The sequence below is a fragment of the Suricata suricatta genome, chromosome X, assembly GCF_006229205.1.
Source record: "Suricata suricatta isolate VVHF042 chromosome X, meerkat_22Aug2017_6uvM2_HiC, whole genome shotgun sequence".
In the NCBI taxonomy this organism is placed as follows: Eukaryota; Metazoa; Chordata; class Mammalia; order Carnivora; family Herpestidae; genus Suricata; species Suricata suricatta.
The window spans coordinates 15,097,299-15,119,846 of NC_043717.1; the positions used below are offsets into that span (position 1 = coordinate 15,097,299).

General features: G+C 39.0%; 1 protein-coding gene across 1 annotated transcript; it reads right to left on the minus strand.

Annotated features, from left to right (window-relative positions):
• Positions 1–1,078: 1,078 nt before the first annotated feature.
• On the minus strand, positions 1,079–20,411 carry EIF1AX (eukaryotic translation initiation factor 1A X-linked). Its single transcript, XM_029929971.1, has 7 exons — positions 20,156–20,411; positions 16,035–16,118; positions 13,671–13,774; positions 12,328–12,378; positions 10,038–10,119; positions 6,687–6,778; positions 1,079–4,855 (listed from the first exon to the last, which is right to left on the minus strand). The coding sequence occupies exons 1-7, from the start codon at positions 20,169–20,171 to the stop codon at positions 4,850–4,852; spliced, it is 435 nt and encodes a 144-aa protein (XP_029785831.1). The 5' UTR covers positions 20,172–20,411; the 3' UTR covers positions 1,079–4,849.
• Between the last annotated feature and the right edge of the window lie 2,137 nt (positions 20,412–22,548).

Sequence of the window (22,548 nt, forward strand, 5' to 3'; positions counted from 1 at the left end):
CCTGCTCGCTCTCTCAAAAATAAATTTAAAAAAAACATTAAAAAAAAAAAGACTGGGTTTCTATATTTTTTCAAGTTAACAAAATTCCAATTATTCTTAGATTTCTAAGGTATTTTAAGTCATGAATATGCATGGATCTTATTAAGTTTGCAAAAATCCAACTCTTTCCATACCTGATACTCCATGGCATCAGCAATGGGACTTTACTCAGATTTTGTCCCCATCTACTAAACTGCCATTATCAAGTTGTAAACTGGACAAAGCCTGGATTGGTAAAGACCAGTTTTTTTAAATGAGCAGGTTGGGGAAATAAAAAAAGTGAGCAAATTCACCAGAGGATATCTGTTTCACCAGGGTGTCTGCAGAGCACAAAACAAGGTCTAATCTGGTGAACTTGACTTTGGCAATTTGAAGTCATTCTGGATGACTGATCTACGTTTAGAAAACATCTTCTGCACAGGTTTGTAACAAACTCACAAAATGCAACCCCGTATTTGTAGTCTGAAATATATTAAATCAAACAACCAACAACAGGAAAATAAAATACAAACTATACATTACTGTTGGTTTTCAGAAAAGAATCTTTATGAACGTAACTTTAAATAGTTTAGAGGCGCCTGGGTCGCTCAGTCAGTTAAGCCTCCAACTTCAGCTCAGATCATGTCACAGTTTGTGAGTTTGAGCCCCATGTTTGGCTCTGTGCTGACAGCTCAGAGCCTGGAGCCTGCTTCAGATTGTCTCCCTCTCTCTCTGCCCCTTCCTAGCTCATGCACTCACTTGCTCTCTCAAAAAATGAACATAAAAAAATTTTTAATTGAATTTCCTTAAAAAAAAAGAAAAAGAAAAAGAAAAGTCATAAACAGGGGCACCTGGGTGGCTCAGTCAGTTAAGCATCCTGCTCTTAATTTCCACTCAGGTCATGATCTCACAGTTCATGGAATAGAGCCCCCAAATCTGGCTCCACACAGTGAGGAATGTGCTTGCGATTTCTCTCTGCCCCTCCGCCACTCACATTCTTCACTCTCTCAAAAGAAAAAAAAAAGTCATGAACAGTTCAAAAAGAAGCAATTGCAAACTATTGAAAGTTATTTCATATTTTATTTTCTAACTGCATTAGTTTGTGTCCAATTTTTTTTACATAATTCCAAATGATTGGAAAGTAAACCTTTTAATCAGTCAGTACTAATTAGCTAGCATGAATCTACATAGTAAAAGAATTTATTAGACTTAAGAATGAAATATGACCAGAGCTATCAATAGTTGTAAACTTCCAATAAAGAAATATAGAGTAATTGTTGGTATTTTGCAAAAACATCTTTAAGCAATTTAGAGACTTCTGTTACTCTTATGCTGAATTAAATGATGGTAACAAGACTGCAAGTGAAAGAAATGACAAGTATAAAATATAAAAGACGTGCATATTCGGTCTTACATGGTCCTGGATACCAAGCGAAAGGCGACAGTGTAATGCTCTAGCTGCATTACACATATGGACACATAACCAACCCTCTCCCCAATTCTGCAGGTGCTACTCTTATCATTCCCATCTTACAGGTGAGGAGCTCGAAATGCCAAGTGAGAAAAGGTGCCCATGGTCACTTGCACGTAAAGGGCAAAGTGGAGGGTAGGGAAAAGGCCTCCTGATCCCAAGGTCCAAGCTCGTCACTCGTCATCACACTGCCTGCTAAGTACATGGCAGCTGGGGGGCTAGAGGGGAGAGGGACCCAGTCCAATACGCTTCAAATTCCTTGGTTCATTCTATACCTAAGAAGCTCATGTCTTAACGCATATGTAATGAGACTTAAAATTTTGTTATTTTCTGAGTAGGAAGAAATAAGCAAGGATAAAAAGAATGGTAATCTAAGGTAAATCAAAAACACAATGTGGTGTGTAAAAGTTCATGGGAGTCCAAACAGTATAAATGAAACTTCTTGCTAAGCAGAATAAAGATCTAAGCATCTCCTACCAATGTAAAATCTTTTTAATCATTATGACAGGTAACACAAAGAACCTCACTTTCATCCTGATACTTTAACTATAAAGCTATAGTTAATACTGGATATTTTAAAATCGGTAAACAAAAGAAATAAAGTATAAATCCATCAAGATAGTTTTATTTCAAACATGCTTTTACCTATTTGATTACTCAGTTGCTCTGAAGTCAATACTGACAGCAGTTTCTATCTACTAAAGATGTTATTCACCATCCTATAATTTAATATTTACACAGATAGATGAGATTAAGTTAAAGCTACAAGTCACAAGGCGTTTTGTAACCAACTATATTCACAGCCATGATTATTCTGTAGATGTGGTGAGTAAACCAATGGCCATTCCTTAATAAAATACAAGAGTTTTCATCATGCATAGTTTATAGGCTCTTTAAGAGGTGGCCTCTTAAGAGGCTGAATGTTCAAAAAAGATTAACAGTCAAGCAATTAAATCTCGGCATATCTTTTTTCACACAAATGCTTGGTTTAGTTATTGAGCCAATTAGTAATATACCTTATTTGTGCTCTAATTGGAAGTAGAATAAATAGTGCATGAAAAATGCAAGCCCATCAAATTCATTAGTAATACCGAATATCTAATACCCTCTTAGCAGGGAGAATCATTATTCTTTGATTTCAAACATTTTACTTTCTTTCAGGGCATACCCTATAGCATTGTGTTATGGGAATCAAGGAGTTTAACCAAAAAACAAAAACAAAACAAAACAAACAAAAAAATCCCAAAAACAACCAAACAAAAAGAACTCAACACACATACAACACCAAACAACAACTAAGGACCACTTCCATTCCTCATTTGAAATAAATCAGTAAATCTATAAAAATTTCACCTTAAAGACAAGTTAGTAAAACAATTCTTCCAAGTAGTATTGCATAGGACCAATATGACCTACAACTTTACCATCCATTTTATAATCATTATGGTAGGAGATTTTCCAGGATACAATGGCACTAGACTGAGCTATTACTACCTAGGCAAGGAAAAAAATAAATCACTAAAATTAACATAGTTGTAATTTTAAGATACTTTAGATGAACCATATTTGCTAGAGGAGGTTACGTGGAAAAACTAATATGTGAGCTGTACCATCCCTACCATGAACAGAGGCAGAGTTACAACATTCTTGGTAAAATAACACAGAAGGATCTATATATACCACAAATTTAGCAAAACACTGTTTTGTACAGAGGCCTAAACATCTTTGGAAGTTTAGATTTTGATGAAGAGAATCGCAAAGTCAATTCTTCAAGGCTAGTTTCTTACAAGTAATAAAAAGAAGCCCATGGTCTCAGACACATTCCATCTGGGTAAGGGTTCAGAACACCAAAGAATAAGAAACATGAATCGCAACTATCCACTCATTTCTATTCTTTGATTTAATAATGTTTTATAGTACCTCAGATTTCGATTCCAGAGTTCGCATGCTTAGGAATAAGCATGACTGGGGAAGATTTGCTTATTTTTTGAAGCCACATGATGGTTTATTTCCCTTGGCAGAACTTTTCATTATTGAAAACATCTCTGCAGATCAGGAGAATAAATGTTTCACAAACTAAATGATGAATCTCTTCTTTTGAAGTTGCAGAAGATTTCAACGTGGCTAGCGAAGTCTAAATAGCCCAGCCCTTAATTTCATCTCAGTCAAGGTGAGAACAAAAAAGCTAAATAAGAGAAAATCCAAATTCCCAACAATATACAAGAAAAACAAATCTTTACACACAATAAAATACATCCTAAACACAAAGTAAGGGTATAATATAGTCTGCAGCATGACACTGTCTTTATTGTATTTCTTAACTGTAGCTCTTCTATCCAGAAATGAGAAACCATTTTTTCAGTTAATTGTTATTCCCTCTTTTTTTTCTTTTTTTTTCCAGGTTAGGGATGTTTGAAAAAGGCTTAATTATACAGTTGTTGGGAAATTAAAATTTCATTTATACATACTTTAAGTGTTTACAAACCACTCAAAATTGCAGCTTATATGTATATGACTTCTGAAATAAAATGACACTTTTAAAAAATTTCTACATACATGCATATGATCAAAAGAATCTTTTCTTGTTTGGGAAATTTCCTAAGCATAGAAAGAAAAAAAAAAAAACCTGACAAATAGAGCAATATTTCAATGTTAAAATGACTGGGTGCCACCTACTGTTCGATTCCTGTAACTACTAACCTTACAAATTAAAAATTGCTATTAAAACCCAGGTTCTAAAACCTGCATTTTGTAAATGCTTTTTTGTTGTATGTTTATAGTGGCAAAATAAGGTTCTGAAAGAATGTAAGTGATATCAAAATTAGTAGAAAAATAGCCACATGCTACATAAATATGAAAAACAGACCTAATTATTGTTTTTAACTTCAAATGCAAGATTTCTGCCTCTTTTAAACTGTATCAAAATCTCAAGGGAACACCTAAGTAACTGGAATATACAGAAAGTAATGTAGAGTCAAAAGGCTAGTCAATTAGGGCTTAAAGATGATCCATAATGAATGTATGGTAAATTGTTTATTTGGAACATTCATTTACTTACTGGAAGTGGTCAAAGTAGGAAAGGCAGTAATGCATTTTTCTCCTCTTTTTAAAAAATAGTAGATATGGTCTTTTACCTATAAGCTCCAATGCATCATAAGAAGAAAGGGGGCTTAACATTTCATCTAAGAGAATTCGGCATTACCAGATTCATAATTAAATACCTTAGAAAGAAATCAGTCTGCGTTAACAAATTGCACTCATGCTAATGAAAATTTTAATCTTCTTTAACAGGTCATAGCCAAAATCCAAATTGTTGGAACAATCCTCAGAGATATTGGAATGTAAAACGCTGAATTCAATTTAGATCTGGAAGGGAAAAGAACATCAGATCAAACAAAAGAATTCTTATATTCCAGCAGTCTACCACATAAGGGAGGCCTGCATCCCCTAAGGCTATCTTTGAAGAAATTCTGTGCCAGGTTTTTCTTGATTAGTTTGTTGCCAGTAAATCTTTACAACCTCCTTCAGACTGCTATGCTATACAAATATTCTTAATGAAGTTTAGCTTCTCTTCCCTTTTGCACTGGTGAGGAGATATTTTTCTTATTCTGGGTGGGAACAGATATGCAGGAGTATTATTATTTTTTAAATGTTTATGTATTTTTAAGAGAGAGACTCACAGAATCTGAAGCAGGCTCCAGGCTCTGAGCTGTGAGCACGAACGAAGCCCGACACAGGGCTTGAACCCACAAACCGTGGGATGATGACCGGAGCTGAAGTCAGACGCTTAACTGACTGAGCCACCCAGGCACCCCTAGAAGTATTATTTCACTAAGAGAGGGACAAGTGTGACAGTTACCAAATTCTCCTCTCAATCTGGTTATAGAAAAGAAGGCTAGCATACCTATAAACCATCTGGAGAAAGGTCTTAGAAAAGGAGGGTTCTCAGGTGATTAGAAAAAGAAAAAAAGCCAACCCTTGCCTTTGCAAAAGGTTCAAGATAACTCCAATTCCTTTAGTATCCACGTCTTTAGCATCTCTTTCCATGCCAGGCTACAGAGTCCAGTTCCAAGGAAATCACTGGTCGATTCAGAAATTTTTTTTCTTAGAAAAGTCTTAACCCTGTTTACTAGATCCTCATCCTAACCCCTCTGTGTATGTGGCTTCATAGTCAAATGTGTTCTCTGGTTGGGTTCATTTCCAAAAGAGGCCTTCTACCCCAGCTCTAAAATGTTTAAATCCTCCCTTAATTTACAACACAATTCCATGTCAAGTTCTTGTAACAGTATATAATTGCTAAATCTATTATGAGAGTATCATTAACAATTTAATTGTCACAAGAATGCTCTGGCTCAGGGTCTCCAAAAAGAAGTACATTAAAAAAAGAATGATGTATTATGTAAAAATTCATAAACACACACTGAAGATAGGTACTCAAATTTTAATTCACCAACGAGCATTCATAATGGTCTGAAGATGCATCGAAATATGAGATGGACAGACATGAATAAAGATATAGATACGTGGTAAATCAAGAATAGGAAAATGTTTATTACAGAATCTTGTAGTAGGTACCACTTGCGATGCCTAACTCAGATTTCCCCAAGACGAGCCTTTGGAGTTGTGAAGGGCTCCGGTAATCCTGTTGCCACCCTACGTATACTAAAATTTAATTTTTGAGTCAAATCAAACATTAGCATAATTATTTTTAGATCTATATACATAGGTGGGTTCTGAACTACAATTTTAGGGGAGTTGAAAGGAGCCCAAATGGGAGTTAAGAGTAACTTATAATATCACCCCAAATATTAATATTGGCAAAAACTAAGTATCAGTTTCATTTTAATACTGTAATAGCAAAAGGGCATTTACTCTTGTGAGCATTACTGCTTTACTGTTTGCCAAACAGTACATTCTCCTCAAATATACCAACTCCAAACCAACAGTTTGTCAACAGTGCATTCCCAACAGATAAAACAGAAGAAATGGTGAAAAAGATTATAAAAATTCTCAAAGTATAAATAGTTTGACTAGTTGTCTGATAAATAATATTGAGCATTTTAATTCATGGACAAATCTTGAAATATATCCTAATGTCACAGTCAACATTCTTGAATTAAAGATAGGAGAGAAGAGCTGGTTTCTCTGTAGGTAATTCAGAAACAAAAGCTGAGAAATGTAAGGTACGTCTACTTACATCATCAATGTCTTCATCGTCGTCTCCAATGTCATCAAACTGAATTTCATCATCATCTCCGGGACCAAATGTATCAGTTTCATTGATTTTAGCTAAAGAAACAATAACAAATATACTCACATAACCAAGATGATATTAAAATGAGTAACTGTCCACTAAAAGTAGTCTGTTGAATTATGAAAAGAGACTCTTATGAGTCAAACTTAAATTATAAGTTTCATTATAAGAAAGATCCTCCTGGGGCACCTGGGTGGTTCAGGCGGTTGGGCATCCAACTTTGGTTCAGGTCATGATCTCGCAGTCTGGGGGTTCCAGCCCCGCATCAGGCTCTGTGCTGACAGCTCGGAGCCTGGAGCCTGCTTCAGATTCTGTGTCTCCCTCCCTCTCTCTCTCTCTCTCTCTCCAAAAAAAAAAAAAAAAGAAAAAAAAGAAAAAAAATAGAAAGAAAAAAGATCCTAACTTGTACCTAACAGCCCTACTATACAGAATTTTATACAGAATTTTTTAAGTAGGTCTTTGAGGCGCCTGGGTGGCTCAGTTGCTTAAGCGTTCTGCTTAGGCTCAGGTCATGCTCTCATGGCTCATGGGTCCAAGCCCCGCGTTGGGCTCTGTGCTGACAGGTAGCTCAGAGCCTGAAGCCTGCTTCAGATTCTGTGTCTCCCTCTCTCTCTAACCCTCCCCTGCTCACACTGTCTCTGTCTCTCAAAAATAAATAAAAAACATTTTAAAATTTAAAAAAAAAATAAAGAAGGTCTTGTGCACAGCACAGAGCCCAACGCAGGCTTGAACTCACACCTGTGAGATCACGACTTAAGCTGAGATTAAGGATACTCAACAAACTGAGCGACTTAGGCACCCCTACAAAGGTATTTTTACTTCAGGGGGCACCTGGGTGACGCAGCCAGTTAAGCATCGGTTCTTGATTTTGGCTCAAGTCATGTCACAGTTTGTGAGATTGAGCCTGCACAGGGCTCCATGCTGACAGTGCAGAGCTTGCTTGGGATACTCTCTCCCTTTCTCTCTTCTATTCCCGTTTGCTCCCCCATTCTCTCAAAAATAAACATTAAAAAACAATCCAACTCAGGGGCACCTGAGTGGCTAAGTCGGTTAAAAATTTGACTCGATTTCAGTTCAGGTCACGATCTCATGATTCGTGAGCTCAAGCCCCATGTCAGATACTCTCTCTCTCCCTCTCTGCCCTCCTCTGCTTTCTTTCTCAAAATAAACATTAAAAAAAGTTTCCAATTCAAGTATAGTTGACAAATGTATTAGTTTCAAGCACACATAGTTGATTTGACAATTATATACACTAAGGTATGCTCACCACGATATGCAGTTATCATATCACCACACAAAGTTATTACAGTATTGATTATAATCCCTATGCTTTTCAGCTACTTATTTTAGAACTACAAGTTTGTATTTCTTAATTCTCTTCACCTACTTTGCCTATCATCCCAACCCCCCCCTACAAAGCATTAGTTTGTTCTCTATACTTAGGAGTTTGTCTCTCTCATATGTTCATTTGATTTTTACATTCCAACGGTGCACGAACGTTCGTTTTTTTCCACACCTTCGCCAGCATTTGTTTACCCGGGCCCCCATCAACAACTGTTATTTCGTCTTTTTAATACTAGCCACCCTGAGTGGCATGAGGGGATATCTCACTATGGTTTTGATTTCCATTTCCCTGGGGCGCCTGGGTAGCTCAGTTGGTTGAGCATCTGGCTTCGGCTCAGGTCATGATCTCATGGTTTGTGGGTTTGAGGCCCGCGTCCAGCTGTGCTGACAGCTACCTCAGAGCCTGGAGCCTGCTTCAAATTCTGTATCTTCCTCTCTCTGACCCTCCCCTGCTTGTGCTCTCTCTCTCTCTCTCTCTCTCAAAAATAAATAAAAAACATAAAAAAAATTGATTTGCATTTCCCTAATGATAAGTAACGGCGAGCAGCTTTTCATGTATACTGGCCATTTGTACATCTTCTGTGTAAAGTGTTTATTCAGAAAAAAATTATTAAAGAAATAAAGTGTTTATTCAGGTCCTCTGTCCATTTTTAATGGATTATTTGGGGGGTGTTTTGGGTGTTAAGTCACAGAAGTTCTTATGCAGTTTGGATATTAACCCTTTATCAGATATATCATTTGCAATTATCTTCTCCCATTCAATAGGTTGCCTCTTTGTTTTGTTGGTTTCCTCTGCTGTGCAAAGGTTTTTAGTTTGATGTAGTCCCAACTATTTATTTCACAAAGGCTCCAATCACACAAATTGTAAAGTCATTACAACTTCCAACTATGCTTCAAAAATAGGTCAGAGCACATGGTAACAACTTACCAATTGCCAGACAGACTCACCAATCAGAAAATTTAGTCAAATCATGATTACCTCTAAGCAATGAAAATGAACCAGGTCATGCTGGTCCTATTCCCAGACATACTAGCATTTCCTAGATTGAAAATGTCAAGTATGTAATTTCAGCAGACTTTTCATGCTTAAGTAAAATTACATATTTTTTCTAATATGCAACAGAGATAAAACAAAAAACAATACACCACAAAACAAAAACACCAAGTGAAAAATGTAGCCTTACAATATAGTATGTAAAGTATACTTCCCCTTTGGTGGGGTTATGAGGGACTTAATTTTGTTTTATTTTAGTTTTCCACATGAGAAGGCATAACGTTTTATTGGTGACAATGTTGATTCTAAAAAAACCTATGGGATCCTATGATACTAAGAACTGAAAAATGACTTTATAAACGTCAACAACAGGGGCGCCTGGGTGGCTCAGTTGGTTAAACATCTGACTTCGGCTCAGGTCCCATCTCACGTTTGTGGTTCGAGCCTCGCATCAGGCTCTGTGCTGACCGCTAGCTCAGAGCCTGGAGCCTGCTTCCGGTTCTGTGTCTCCTTCTCTCTCTGCCCCTCCCCCTCTCATGTTCTGTCTCTCTCTGTATCAGAAATAAGTAAAACATTTAAAAAAAAAAAGAAAGAAAAATTTAAAAGTCAACAGCATCTAATTACGCTCCGTGCTTCATATTTAAAGTAGATGAACACTAACAATCTCTTGAGAAGGTTATTGTGAAATAACTACTGTAACAAGATTATTCTTTTGGTTGGTATTATGTAGAAGTGCAGAGTGTATAAAGCATAACTCTACACCAGGAGTGTAGTTATTAGGGATATTAAAATCCCAGTTACTTTTTTCCTGAAGTATCCTGTACTATGAAGTATAAGCAGACATACTTAAATCATACAAGCACTGAAGTAATGTGCAAAATCCACAAAATTTCTTCGCCTAATAACACCACGTACTAACACCCTATGACAGGCTGATAAAACAACTCCGACATTACCATGCTCTGGAAGCTCGCCATACGCCTTCAGACTCCTAGCTTCATCTGCATTGTATTTTAAAATTACATCAGCTTTATTATCCTGAAAGAGACAGGTAACTTTTACAACTGATCATGCAAAAATATTTAAGTTACTTTCAAACTGAATATAAAAATTAAATCTCACATTTTTACAAACTCTTTTTTCACATTTCAAAGTTTTCTCCTACCCAATGCATTTGTTGTGAAGAGCACAGATGATGTATGGAACTGGTGAAGGACCATATTGTTAATTATACTGAAACTGAAATTTTAAGTATTAAAACAAACAAAAATTTAAAAAAGTTTTCTCCTACCTTCTAAAAAACATGCAGAACAGTGCCAACCCAATCTTTTTACCGGTTGATTAAATAGTCTAATATGCCTTTCCTTGAATCAATGCTTCTTAGAGTATGAAGTGATTAGAATCTCCAGCCGAGCTTTTCCATCTCCAGAAGATAGATTAGTAGATGTGGAACAAAACCTGTGAATTTCTATTTTCTAAAGCTCTTCAAGTGTTTCTGATGCAAACATACCCCAGACATTTACTGCCTTAGAATGTTCACACTTCCCCATTTGAAAAGAATCTTAGTTAAGGAAAAAATAAGTGTTCAAGTTTATTATTTCAACTTCAAAAAGTTCTCTGAAACTAAAAGCAGGTCCAAATGGTTACAAAAATGATCACTGATGCAGGGGCAGTGTGATTCAAACCAGCTCTTCTTGAGCTGTAAGGTGCATAGAAGCTCAGAGGGAAAATTGTTAAAAGGTGTATTCTGATTTAGGAGGACTCGGATAGAGTCCAAAACTCTGCATTTCTAACAAGTTCCTAAAAGCCCCTGATTCTACTGGTTCGCAGAAAACTCCTTAAGTGGCAGGGGCAGAGAAGGTGGATCATGGGAGATTAAGATTCAGAAAAGTTGGTCTTGGCTATCATTTTATAGTCAGAATGTTTTTATCTTTCCAAACCTTGATTTCTTCATCTGTCAAATAGAGAACTAATTATTATCTCTACTTATGGGGTTATTTTTAGATCGAAAGAAGAAAATGGACATTAAATGGTATTAACTGGGATGCTTTGGGTGGCTCAGTTTGTTACGCGTCTCTTGATTTTGGCTCAGGTTGTGACCTCACAGTTTGTGGGGTCAAGCCCCACATTAGGTTACATGCTAAGCGTGCAGCCTGCTTGGGAGTCTCTTTCTTGCTCCTTCCCTGCTCGTGTGCACATGCACGTGCTTTCCCTCTCTGAAAATAAACATTAAAAATTAAATTAAAAAAACAAATGTAAAAAAATGGTATTAATTAAAGCAGGCCTTTTCACTATGAATACCTTAGGCTGGATAATTCTTTTGTGGTAGGGACTGTCCTGTGCAATGCAGGATGTTTAGCATCACCCCTGGTCTCTATCCACTATATGCCAAGAGCACTGTCTCCCTCTACCAGCTCTAACAACGAGGAATGTTTCCAGACACTGCCAAATGTCCCCCGGAAGAAAAAAAATTTACTCACAGTTGAGAACCACTGATTTATAATAAATATTTTTCTTTATTCTGGAATATACTTTTAAAAAATTAAAATATGATCAAGGTTATAAAAATAGAAACATCACTCACAGTGTGAATACATGGTGATGAGTTCTAACAGGTGGAAACCAAGGGACTGCACAGACCCACAATGAGCAGTCTCCAGGTTGAGATCATGAAAGGCAACTACCATTTTCTCTCTTAAGTACTCATCCAAATTTAGAGCACATACTTAGATCATGGTTTGTACTGTAATTATCTTATTCTCTTCACTACCAGCTGTATTCACTACAGCTGTATTCACTACAGCAGCAGCATCCAGATTTTGATTATAATATGTATACATTAAAAAAAAAAAAAGAAAAACTCAACATCTGAGATCCACCCTAAGATTACATTTTTGACAAATAAGAACACTACCACCACTATATAACATCACTGATTCCAAAAAAGGGAACTTTTTAAATACCTACAAAAGGAAAAAGGATCATTTATAGCTTGATGGAAAATTCACATTGCCTGTTATTTTTTCCATAGTGAAAATGTAGACTCCACAGACTGGCCATCTGGGAACCACGATGACTCGTGTATTGACAACACTGAAAATGTAACTAGCCCTTAAGAAATGTTTGTTGACACAACGGTGAACAGCATGATGGGGTGGAACTGGGCAAAAACCGTCATGACTTAAGTTCTAAGAATTAATGGCTCATCAAATTCAATCCAGTGAACAATGAAAAATTATTTTTTACCTGGTAGTCTCGAAGACCAACCAATATAATATCTGAGGTATTTATCCAAACCTAAGAAAGAAAAGTCACTGCATGTTACAATGAGAAATAAAGAATCAAAGCAATAGTCAGTCTTTCCATAAAATATTATTCACTCAACTGTGGGTGAAGTACCTGGATTTAGAACTAGGAGCAAAAAACCAAACAAACCTATAGTAAGCAGCTGAGGATGTTTCAAACCTGTAATTTGGGGGGTGCGCCTGGGTGGCTCAGTCGTTTGAGCGTCCGACTTCGGCTCAGGTCATGATCTCAGTTTGTGGGCTCGAGCCCCACATCAGGCTCTGTTCTGACAGCTAGCTCAGAGCCTAGAGCCTGCTTCCAGTTCTGTGTGTCCCTCTCTCTCTGACCCTCCCTTGCTTATGATCTCTCAAAAATAAATGTGTTAAAAAACAAAACCAAAAAACCCCCTGAAATTTGGGATGCTAAAAAAAAAAAAAAAGATCTTATTTAACTAATTGAGTTTATTAAATCCAGAAGAATGATGATTAGAAATTTAGTAATTCCTAATAGTGAATTACTCTAAGTGGTTAGTTATCTATCCATTATATGTGAGAAGATAAAGTTAGAAACGTGCTTTTCTCTCCTTCCCCCCCTTCCACCAACTCATACACAAAGCTGGCAAAACCACCTTAAGTTTAGAAAGGGGATTAAAAAATAACCCATAAAACCAGAGTCAGAGGGACTTTTATCCAACTTGATTAATATATTGGCCTTAACATATACTGTGATGAGAAATTAATCACTACTTTCCAAGGCAGCCCATTCAGGATCACAATTCCAGAAATTCAGTATTACCATAACACTTAATGTAATTCATATTCAAATTTTCTAAACCCGCTTTACAAGGTTTTCGCTCACCCTCAAATCAGAATCCAAACATGGGCAACCTACCCCATGTAACCATTAGGTCTCTTTCATCTCCATTCAACTGGAATAGTTCCCATCCTCGGTCCTCCTGACACAGCCCCCAACTACCTCCAACTTTTAAGGTCACTAACATTGTAGTAGGGTCTGGCCATTTGTTTTACAGGTTCCCTTAATTTGGATTTGTTGATTGTTTCTTCATCACCAGATTCAGGTTAAACATTTTGGGCAGAACAACATAGGTGATGTAAACGAGTCTTTAAATGGAATCCTTATAAAGTAACCATCATGGAGTTTGCTGTTTTGATTTATCATAGTATATCACTGTTCTACTGAAATCTTTGAGAATTTACAAAAATGAGGTCCTTGACCCATAAAAACTATAGAGCCATTTTCCCTCTTAATCGTAGTTTTAAAGTAAAACGAATCTCCACACCTACCTTTTTCCTCAGTTTTCCTCTGATGTGACATAACCTCTTTACACCATCAAAACACATGGCTTCTAATCGTCCATTTCCCAACATTTTGATTACTTGAGCATATTCTTGGGGGAGAGAAAAGAAATGTGTACAGGATACTGTCCAACTTTTCATAAAACAACAACTTAAAAATCCACATAAAACTGACTTGAACACATAGGTATACTGGTTAGGAAGAAATGTGTAGTAAAATAAATAGAAGGGAGTGGTAACACCAAGCCAACAGACTCCATAATGTCATTTCTATGGCAAGCGGTCTCTCCTATCAGAAATGCTTTAATTATCTACTCATACTGAATAAGCAGAATGACTATGATCTTCATAACTATACTTTACTTTTTAAAGTTTTATTTAAGTAATCTCTAAATCCCACATGGGGCTCGAACTCATGACCTAGATCGAGAGTCACAGGTTCTTTGGACTGAGCCAGCCAGGCACCCCTTAACTCTATTTTACTTTGGAGATCAAAGTGGTGTGTCCCAAAACATACATTATACCCCATCAATCTCTCACACCTGGATTCTCTCCCAATTTTGGACCTCCTTGCCCTCAAAACCTTTAGAAGCTAATTTCAACATAATTTTTCGTATATTTGGCACATAAAAGTAGCTTAATTGTTAGTAATGTCTTTGTGAAATTAGAATTCATTATTAGGGATTATTCTAAAGTTTCTGTGAAGCCACAGAAAGATATTCTCAGGCAAAATGCCAAACTTTTAATTAAAACAGTTCCAAAAGGATACCCAGGAAGCCACCCGGTTTTACTGCCACTTGGACAACGGAGATGATGAGCAATAGCGTGCACAGGGGCCTTGACTGGGGGCAAGGGCAGGTGTGCCTCAGAACGCTTACCTGACTCCAGTTGTACAGAAGGCTGACCCCCAAAGAGAATACCCACTGATTTGTAAATACACGGAGACCGAACTTTGAAAGGCTCAACCGTGGGGCTGACAGGCTGAAGTGAGTTGCTCAGACTATAATGAACCTAGAGCCTCAACACGGTGGCCAACTCAAAGGCAGTATGTCTTCCAAAGTGGGAGGAAAGTATGAAAAAGTGATGATCACAATAAAGTCAATTGTTAATGGAGGGAAGAATGAGTAAGGTAAGAAACTGAAAGGTCTTTTAGCCACAATACGTGTTTCATTTTTGGTGGCTTATATATACATAGCCATGAACAAATCCACCAAAGTTCTAAAAAAGGACAATCAAAAAAAGTTCTTTATTAAAATATGTTGGAAATTACTGGAATAACTAGGCTTCAAAAATATATAATGTATTCATGCTAAATTATCTAAGTGTGATAATCTATTGTGATTGTGAAAGAGAACATACTTAAGAGACATAATACAGCAGTAAGGTACAAGCATCACGATGTCTGCAACTAACTTTAAAATGGTTCAGGAAACACACACACATGAAGGGCTTAAAGGAGTTCATTGCACTAATACTGCAGCTCTCCCGAAGCAGCTTTTGAAACTGTTCAGGGGTTGCGGGGCACTAGGGTGGCTCAGGTGGTCAAGCGCCTATTAATTTTGGCTCAGGTAATGATCTCACAGTTCATGAGATTGAGCCCTACTTGGGGCTCTGCATGGACAACAAGGAGCCTACTTGGGATTCTCTCTCTCTCCTCTGCCCCTCCCCTGCTCATGTGTTCTCCTCTCTCTCAAAATAAATAAACCTACATAAAAAAAAAAGAAGAAAAGAAACTGCTCAAAAATCTGGGACCTAGTGTTATGGATCTTAGTTTGGAAAGGTCAATTGTTTAGTTTTATTGTATCCTATTCTTTGATATTATATGCTAATAGTACTGAAGAAATGAGGCCAAGGACTCTAACTCATCCCTTAAAAATCCATTAACCGATGATGCTACTATGCTAACTATGTAGCATCATTTACTGGGTGGCTCAGTCAGTTAAGTGTGTTTAAGCTCCATATTGGACTTGAAATGGGCATGGAGCCTACTTAAAAAAAAAAAAAAGGTCTACTAAACCACGGAACTGTTAACTGTAGCTTTTGAGGCTTAGTTCTTTCTGAACTATACAATTCATTAGTTATGAATGCTCATGCAATGCAAAACAATAAAACCTAGAGGTTTATAAAAATGTCACCAATCAACACACTGACTATACCAAAAATTGATTACCAAAAGAATAGCTCGGGGAGGGGGGGGGGGGCGGCAGTGAGAAATTAAAGACAAACAAACACATGATTTTATGGTTCAGGATTACAAACTTATAGCTTTTACGTTTAGAAATCAAAAATTCCCTACTTAAAAAAGAAAACTATTACTAAAAAAAAAACAAAAACCCTCACAGAAATGCTTACCTTGTCCATCTTCTTTAAACACCAGCTCTCTTTTTTCAGATTCATTCTCATTCTTACCTCTGCGTCTATTTTTACCTCCTTTACCTAAAGGTTTTAAAGAAAGAAAAAGATGTTATTTGCAAAATAGGAAAGAAACTAAATGACTCACAACACGCTTTAAAAAAATCACTTACATTTAAAAATTCACCTAATAAGGTCACACAATCATATTAAATTTACAATCTCCAATCATATTAAACACAGACACAGTATTACTCCCCTCCTCTTCTTGGAAATTCCTTTTGGGTTATTTCTGACTTAAGAGAGCCACTTGCAGTATTTTTTTTTAAAGTTTATTTACAGAGAGAGAGATGTCAAACAGGCTCCCAGGAGCTCAAACCCATGGACCGTGAGATCATGACCTGAACGGAAATCGAGAGTCGGGACGTAACCCAGGTGCCCTGCCACTTGCACCATTTTTGATCTTTATCAGCCCCCAGTCCACGTTATGCCTATTCCTCTAGAGCTTCATTAATTCGGAAGTCCCACCATCTAACTCACTTTCTAAGGAAATTAAATTTTCTCTTACCTATCACTTCTTTGCTAATAATTTTATTTTTCTGCCTGCTATTTCAACTAAGCATTGGTTTCATATTTCTAATGGCTCCAGTGAATGGGCTGCTGTCACAATCTCAAGATTTCATTCAAAACTCAGTTTTTTCTTTACAAAGCTGGTCCTTAATCAACACCGTTTCTGTTAGTGGTAAGATGATCACCTTAAAGGACATAAATCTCTCAACCTATAAACACGCCAGTCGACCGCTCAATACTTGTCTTCCACTATCTTATCCAAGTAGACTTCTCACTGTCCTGGTAACTCACCCTTAACAAGCCTATGCCTATGAGACAGGTACTATTTTGTCTTTATTTCACAAGAAATAACAGTCTTTGGAAGGTTAAGTGACTTATCCAAGGCAGTATCATATGAAGTGAGAGATCCAGGATTTGAAGTGAGCAGTATGTCCCCACTTAACTATACCCTTAACCACTATACAATAAAGCCACCCATTTACTTGTCACAGTCACCCTATGAAGTAATAACATTTAACCCCAGTTTACCCGAAGCTCTGAGAATTAACTCATTTAACATATTCTAGTGTGTGTGGGTGAAGAGACTCAAACCTAATCTTTTTGTTCCTAGTCCTCACCTTAGGGTCTCTCTTCAGAGCATTTTGTTCCCATTCCAGAACCTACTAAACCACACTGGTGGCCATTTTCACAACGTAGGAGAAAGGCTGTAAGGGTTAGTGATATTAAAGAACTCATGGGAAGAACCTGGAAGCAGCAAAAGGTGCAGAGTCCAAACAAAATAATGAATGTGCACCTGGCCACTGCAAAGAGACACATAACTTCTAGAATCCAGGGCACTTAATCAGTCCTAGGGGCAGTTTCATAATGCTCTGTGCTATTGTCAGGTGGGCCTCTATCATTTCCTGACCACAGAATTTAGAACACCCAGAGGCCTTAGAGTTCAGTATGTGAGGCGTTCTTAGGGCAAACCGAAACTGATTTCCCAGGAAGAGTCAAGCATCTTCTGCTTCAAGCCATTAATCACTCAAGCCGGACAAGCCAGAGCGAGAGTCACACCGGCTTTGCTTGCTGACTTATATCCCCGAGCTGGGCAATTCTTTGAATGAATCCATCAAGAGTAGTCCATACATTCCTAAAGGAGTGGCAATTTTAAAATTAAAGGTGGTAACTTCCTCAAAGTGTGGGAGCACCTTACCCCAAATGGTCATCAGGAGTGGACCAAAGGATACCCTTTTCCCTGAGGTAATAACCCCAAGGAATCTACAGGATTCTATAGGAAATAAGCTGGTAAGAATCATTCCAAACAAGTCATTCAACACACAGTTCATGGCAATTTATATCCTTGTGAAATCATTACCAAAATTATATTCACAGGACTTCCAGCTTTTCCAATAAAGAAAAACAAATAAACAAAAAACATGAATTTATTTCTACATTAGTAAACCTCACCTCATAAAATCCAGGGGTCTTGGGAAGCACTGTTCCTCTAAGGGAACAGATCGGTCTTACACGTACTGGAATGATGAACACCAAATTCAGAGTGGTGGCCACCTCCAGAGCAGGAAGACAGAGGAAGAGGACTGGAGAGAGGGTCACAAAGGGCTTTACCCGATTCTGTGTTTTAATTTCTCAAGGTCACAAAAATGGACTCCCAGGTGTTCATTATATTATCTATTATATTTTTTGTATGCTTCAAATATTATTTATAAAGAATGATGTATTGTTGACAATTTATCAGAATTAACCAGACCCTGATCACTCTCCTCTCTATTTTACTGCCATGTAAGAGAATACAACTTTAAAGGAGGCTAGTGACCTAGATGTGATTTAACACATAAGTTTAACGCAGAAGTCCTGTTCCGTTGGAACCTATTATTATTCATCTGAGAGTGGTCTACAAAAGGAAGGTGACTCAACCCAACAGGTATTTATTGAGCATCTACTAAGTGTCAAGCGCTAGCAATTCAATGTGATTAAGACAGATCCCATTACTGCCTATGAGAGCTTACAGTCTAGTGAGGGAACTGGAAGTCTCCTCACTAGAAATAAGGGTAAGAATCTAACTGAGGTGATCCAATTACCATCTAAGAGGAAATACGAGATTAGACAAGTTAAAAGAAAACTATGACTTTTAAAATCCTATTTTACCTAGAATAAATCAACAGTAAAATACTACAAAAAGGATCTGCAAGCTAGACTTCTGAAGGCAGTGGAGTGCCTTGAGGGAACTGCACCACATCTTGCACAGAACGGCAAGCAAGTACCCCAAGGGATAAAATGAGTAGCCACAGTGACAAAGAGGAAATGAGGCAGAATCCCTGGTGCCGGCTGTGAAGTAGACTCGGCGAAGAGAAGTATGCCTGGGTCCAGGCGGGGGTCTCAAGAATGAATAACCAAAGAAAATGTCCCGTGGGCTGTGTAATACGCTCCTCTCCTGAAGGAAAAACAATGATCTCCCTGTTTATACTGGCACAATTTCCTTGGAGAAATTATAAAGATACCTAAAAAGCCAGAAATTCCCTTAAGTCTAAAAAACGGGATAATTTCTTTAGGACTCCTCTGCTTTTCGGTAGGTCAATAAACCTATCTTCAAGGGGCGCCTGGGTGGCTCAGTCGGTTGGGCGTCCAGCTTCAGCTCAGGTCAGATCCCCCGTTCGTGGGTTCGAGCCCCGCGTCGGGCTCTGTGCAGACAGCTCAGAGCCTGGAGCCTGCTTCCGGTTCTGTGTCTCCTTCTCTCTCTGACCCTCCCCCTCTCATGCTCTGTCTCTCTGTTATCAAAAATAAATAAAACATTAAAAAAAATAAAATAAACCTATCTTCAAGACTGATAATTTGTGGACGTTCAGCCTTAGAATGGAGGAAACTTAAAGGTCTTTACTCCCAATACAATATATACAAGATCTGAAGCAAAAATAAGAAAGCTTGGTTAAAAATGGAAGAAGTGTTCTGGGGGATTAAAAAAAAACAAAACAAATGAGTAAACCCCGTAAAGGGATGTGGAAGAGTAAATCTCTAGAAAGGAACCCTAAATATGTAAATATGCATTAAGGTTTCATTCACTGTTTAAAAGGGGGAGGAAGCAGTCGCAAAAACACTCAACTATTCATAAAGAAATCCATGCAGGAGTACCTGGTCACTAAAGCAGGCATTACTTTTTCAAAGTTAAGAACTGCTTCTAGGGCTTAACTCTCCTTGCCCAGGAAGGCCAAAGACGCCCCATTTGTGTGACCCTGGCCGCCCGGAAGAGGTCTCCCTACAGGTCCCTAAAGCGCCGCGGTCAGTCTGGCGCGAATCGGGAGCCAAAGCCCACACTCCCGCAGGAGGCCCTACAAAAATGGCGTCGGCTCCACCCCAATGTGACCAAACTGGTAACACAGGAGTAACTTCTCAGCTCCTTTCCCAAGCGCCGAACCGCGTCCGGATCGTCCAACCGCGTGTAGGCAGGGAGGAGAGTAAGGTCACCGCGGCCTGGGCAATGCGGAGGGCCGCGGACAGGACCGGAGAGACTGGGTCGGGCGGAGTCGTGGTCCCGGGGTCTAAGGCGGCATTACCTTTATTCTTGGGCATGGCGCTGACGGCGGCCTCCCGGCGTTTCCGACTCTTATCTGGGTGGTGGCGGTAGTGGCGGTGACTCTTCCGAAGTGACCGAAGGGCGACTCGTGGAACCACGCGGTACCAAACAAGCAAGCGTGGCCCGGTCGCGTGCGCGGGAGAGTCTCGCAAACGAGTTTTTCCGAGATCCGCCTGCGCCCACGCTAAGCCGCAGCAAATGGCGTCGCGACTACTTGCGTCGCTTTTCCCCGCCTCCCAACGCCGGCTGGCCCGCCCTCACCTCCCCGGCACTACGGCGCATGCGTCGTCGACTCCCTGCCCCTTCCCATTGTTACGGCGGAAGGTGACGCGCCTTTGGAAAGTTCAGGTTAGTTCGCAGAAACACGCGGGGGGCGGGGCCGTTAGCGAGAAGGAGAAGGACTCCGGGAGGGAGTGGGCGTGGCCCAGGCGTCATAATAAAGGGCGGCTTCAGGAGGCGCCCGCTGATGGCTGACATCGGACCTTTCTGCTGCTTTGTGACAAACCCGTGTCTCCTAGCTGCTGACTCATTAATCTCACAGCTAGTTTTAATTTGGTCCTTTCACCCGCCCGACCAGGTCTGGGGCCTGAGGTTAAGGGCAAGGCTTTCCTGTAATCCCCATTACCGAGGCATAATATTTGCCTGACATTTGTTATTACTTTATAAATTTCTGTCTTCCCAACCTCACTGTAGGCAGAGACGACATCTGTTGCTTACTATTCTCACCATTTAGCAGAATGTGTGGCACACAGTAGGTGCTCAATATACACAGGAAGGGAGGGAGAGGAGAAGACAAACTCAATGTTACAGGCTGAAATGTTCCCTCCCAAATTTCTTATGTTAAATTCTTAGCCCCTAACACCTCAGAATGTGTGACTGTATTTGGAAATAGGCTCTTTAAAGAGGTAGTTAAGTTGAAATGAATTCATTAAGGTGGGCCCGAATTCAATATTGACTGGTGTCTGTATAAGAAAAGGAAATTAGGGGGTGCCTAGGTGGCTCAGTCGGCTAAGCCTCCGACTTCCGCTCAGGTCAGATCTCACGTCCATGGGTTCGAGCCCTGCGTCAGGCTCTGTGCTGACAGCTCAGAGCCTGGAGCCTGCTTCGGGTTCTGTATCTCCTTCTCTCTCCGCTCCTCCCCCTCTCATGCTCTGTCTCTGTATCAAAAATAAATAAAATTTTAAAAAAAAGAAAAGGAAATTAGGGGGCACCTGGGTGGGTGGCTAAGTCGGTTAAGGGTTCACCTCTTGGTTTTGGCTCAGGTCATGATCTCACAGTTCGTGGGTTCGAGCCCCGCGTCGGGCTCTGTGCTGACAGCTCAGAGCCTGGAGCCTGCTTCAGATTCTGTGTTCTCCTTTATCTCTGCCCCTCCCCTGCTCATGCTCTCTCTATCTCTCTAAAAAATAAATAAAACATAAAATAAAAGAATAGAGCATAGACGGGCAAGGGAGGAAATAGACCATGCAGGATGCTACTGCAATTGCCTTGGACTAGGGTATAAGGTTTCTTTGTGACATGATGAGAATGTTTTAAAATTGCGTTATGATAATGGTTACACAACTCTGTAAAAATATTAAAAAACAGTAAATTATACTCTTTAAATGGATGAGCTTTATAATATGTAAATTATATCAATAAAGCTGCTAAAAAGACCTGGGAAAATGGATCTGACCAAGGAGAAATGAAAGAATTGACAAATGGTACTGAGAGCTTAGTTGAGATTAGAAAACATAAACTTGCAGTAGAAATTTGCAAAATTGTATGTTTCTTTTCCAACATACCAGTTACTGCTCAAGTACAGTATACAAGCAAGGGTGTAAGGAAGTTCAGTCTGGTAGTAGAGGAAACAAAGAATGAGGGTTCAGAGTAGGGGATGGGGAGAAACCAAAGGTATAAAATTCAAATTCCTTAATATGACTTATTACTTCTTTTTAAAAATTATTTTAATTTGTTTTTAATGTTTATTTATTTTTGAAGGAGAGAGAGACAGAGAGTGAGTGGGGGAGGGACAGAGAGAGAGGGAGACACAGAATGCAAAGCAGGCTCCAGGCTCTGAGCTGTCAGCAGGGAGCCTGGTGCAAAAGTCAAACTCACAAACCATGAGATCATGACCTGATCCAACGTCGGATGCTCAACCCACTGAGCCACCCAGCACCCCTTATTTTTATTTTTTTTTATTGTTTATTTTTGAGAGAGAGACAGAGAGAGAGAGAGAGAGATTGTGAGTGGAGGAGAGGCAGAGAGAGTCCGAAACAGGTTCCAGGCTCTGAGCTGTGAGCACAGAGCCTGATGCGGGGCTCAAACTCATGAACCGCAAGATCATGACCTGAGGGGAAATCAAGAATCAAACATTTAACCTATGGAGCCACCCAG

Bases quoted from the DNA above. Each gene is read 5' to 3' on its own strand.
- EIF1AX (XM_029929971.1), bottom strand. The intron at 13,775-16,034 runs GTAAGCATTTCT...CTCTCCCCCAAG, and splicing joins GTTTAAAGAAGATGGACAAG to AATATGCTCAAGTAATCAAA. The intron at 12,379-13,670 runs GTAGGTGTGGAG...TTTCTTTCTTAG, and splicing joins GAGGAAAACTGAGGAAAAAG to GTTTGGATAAATACCTCAGA.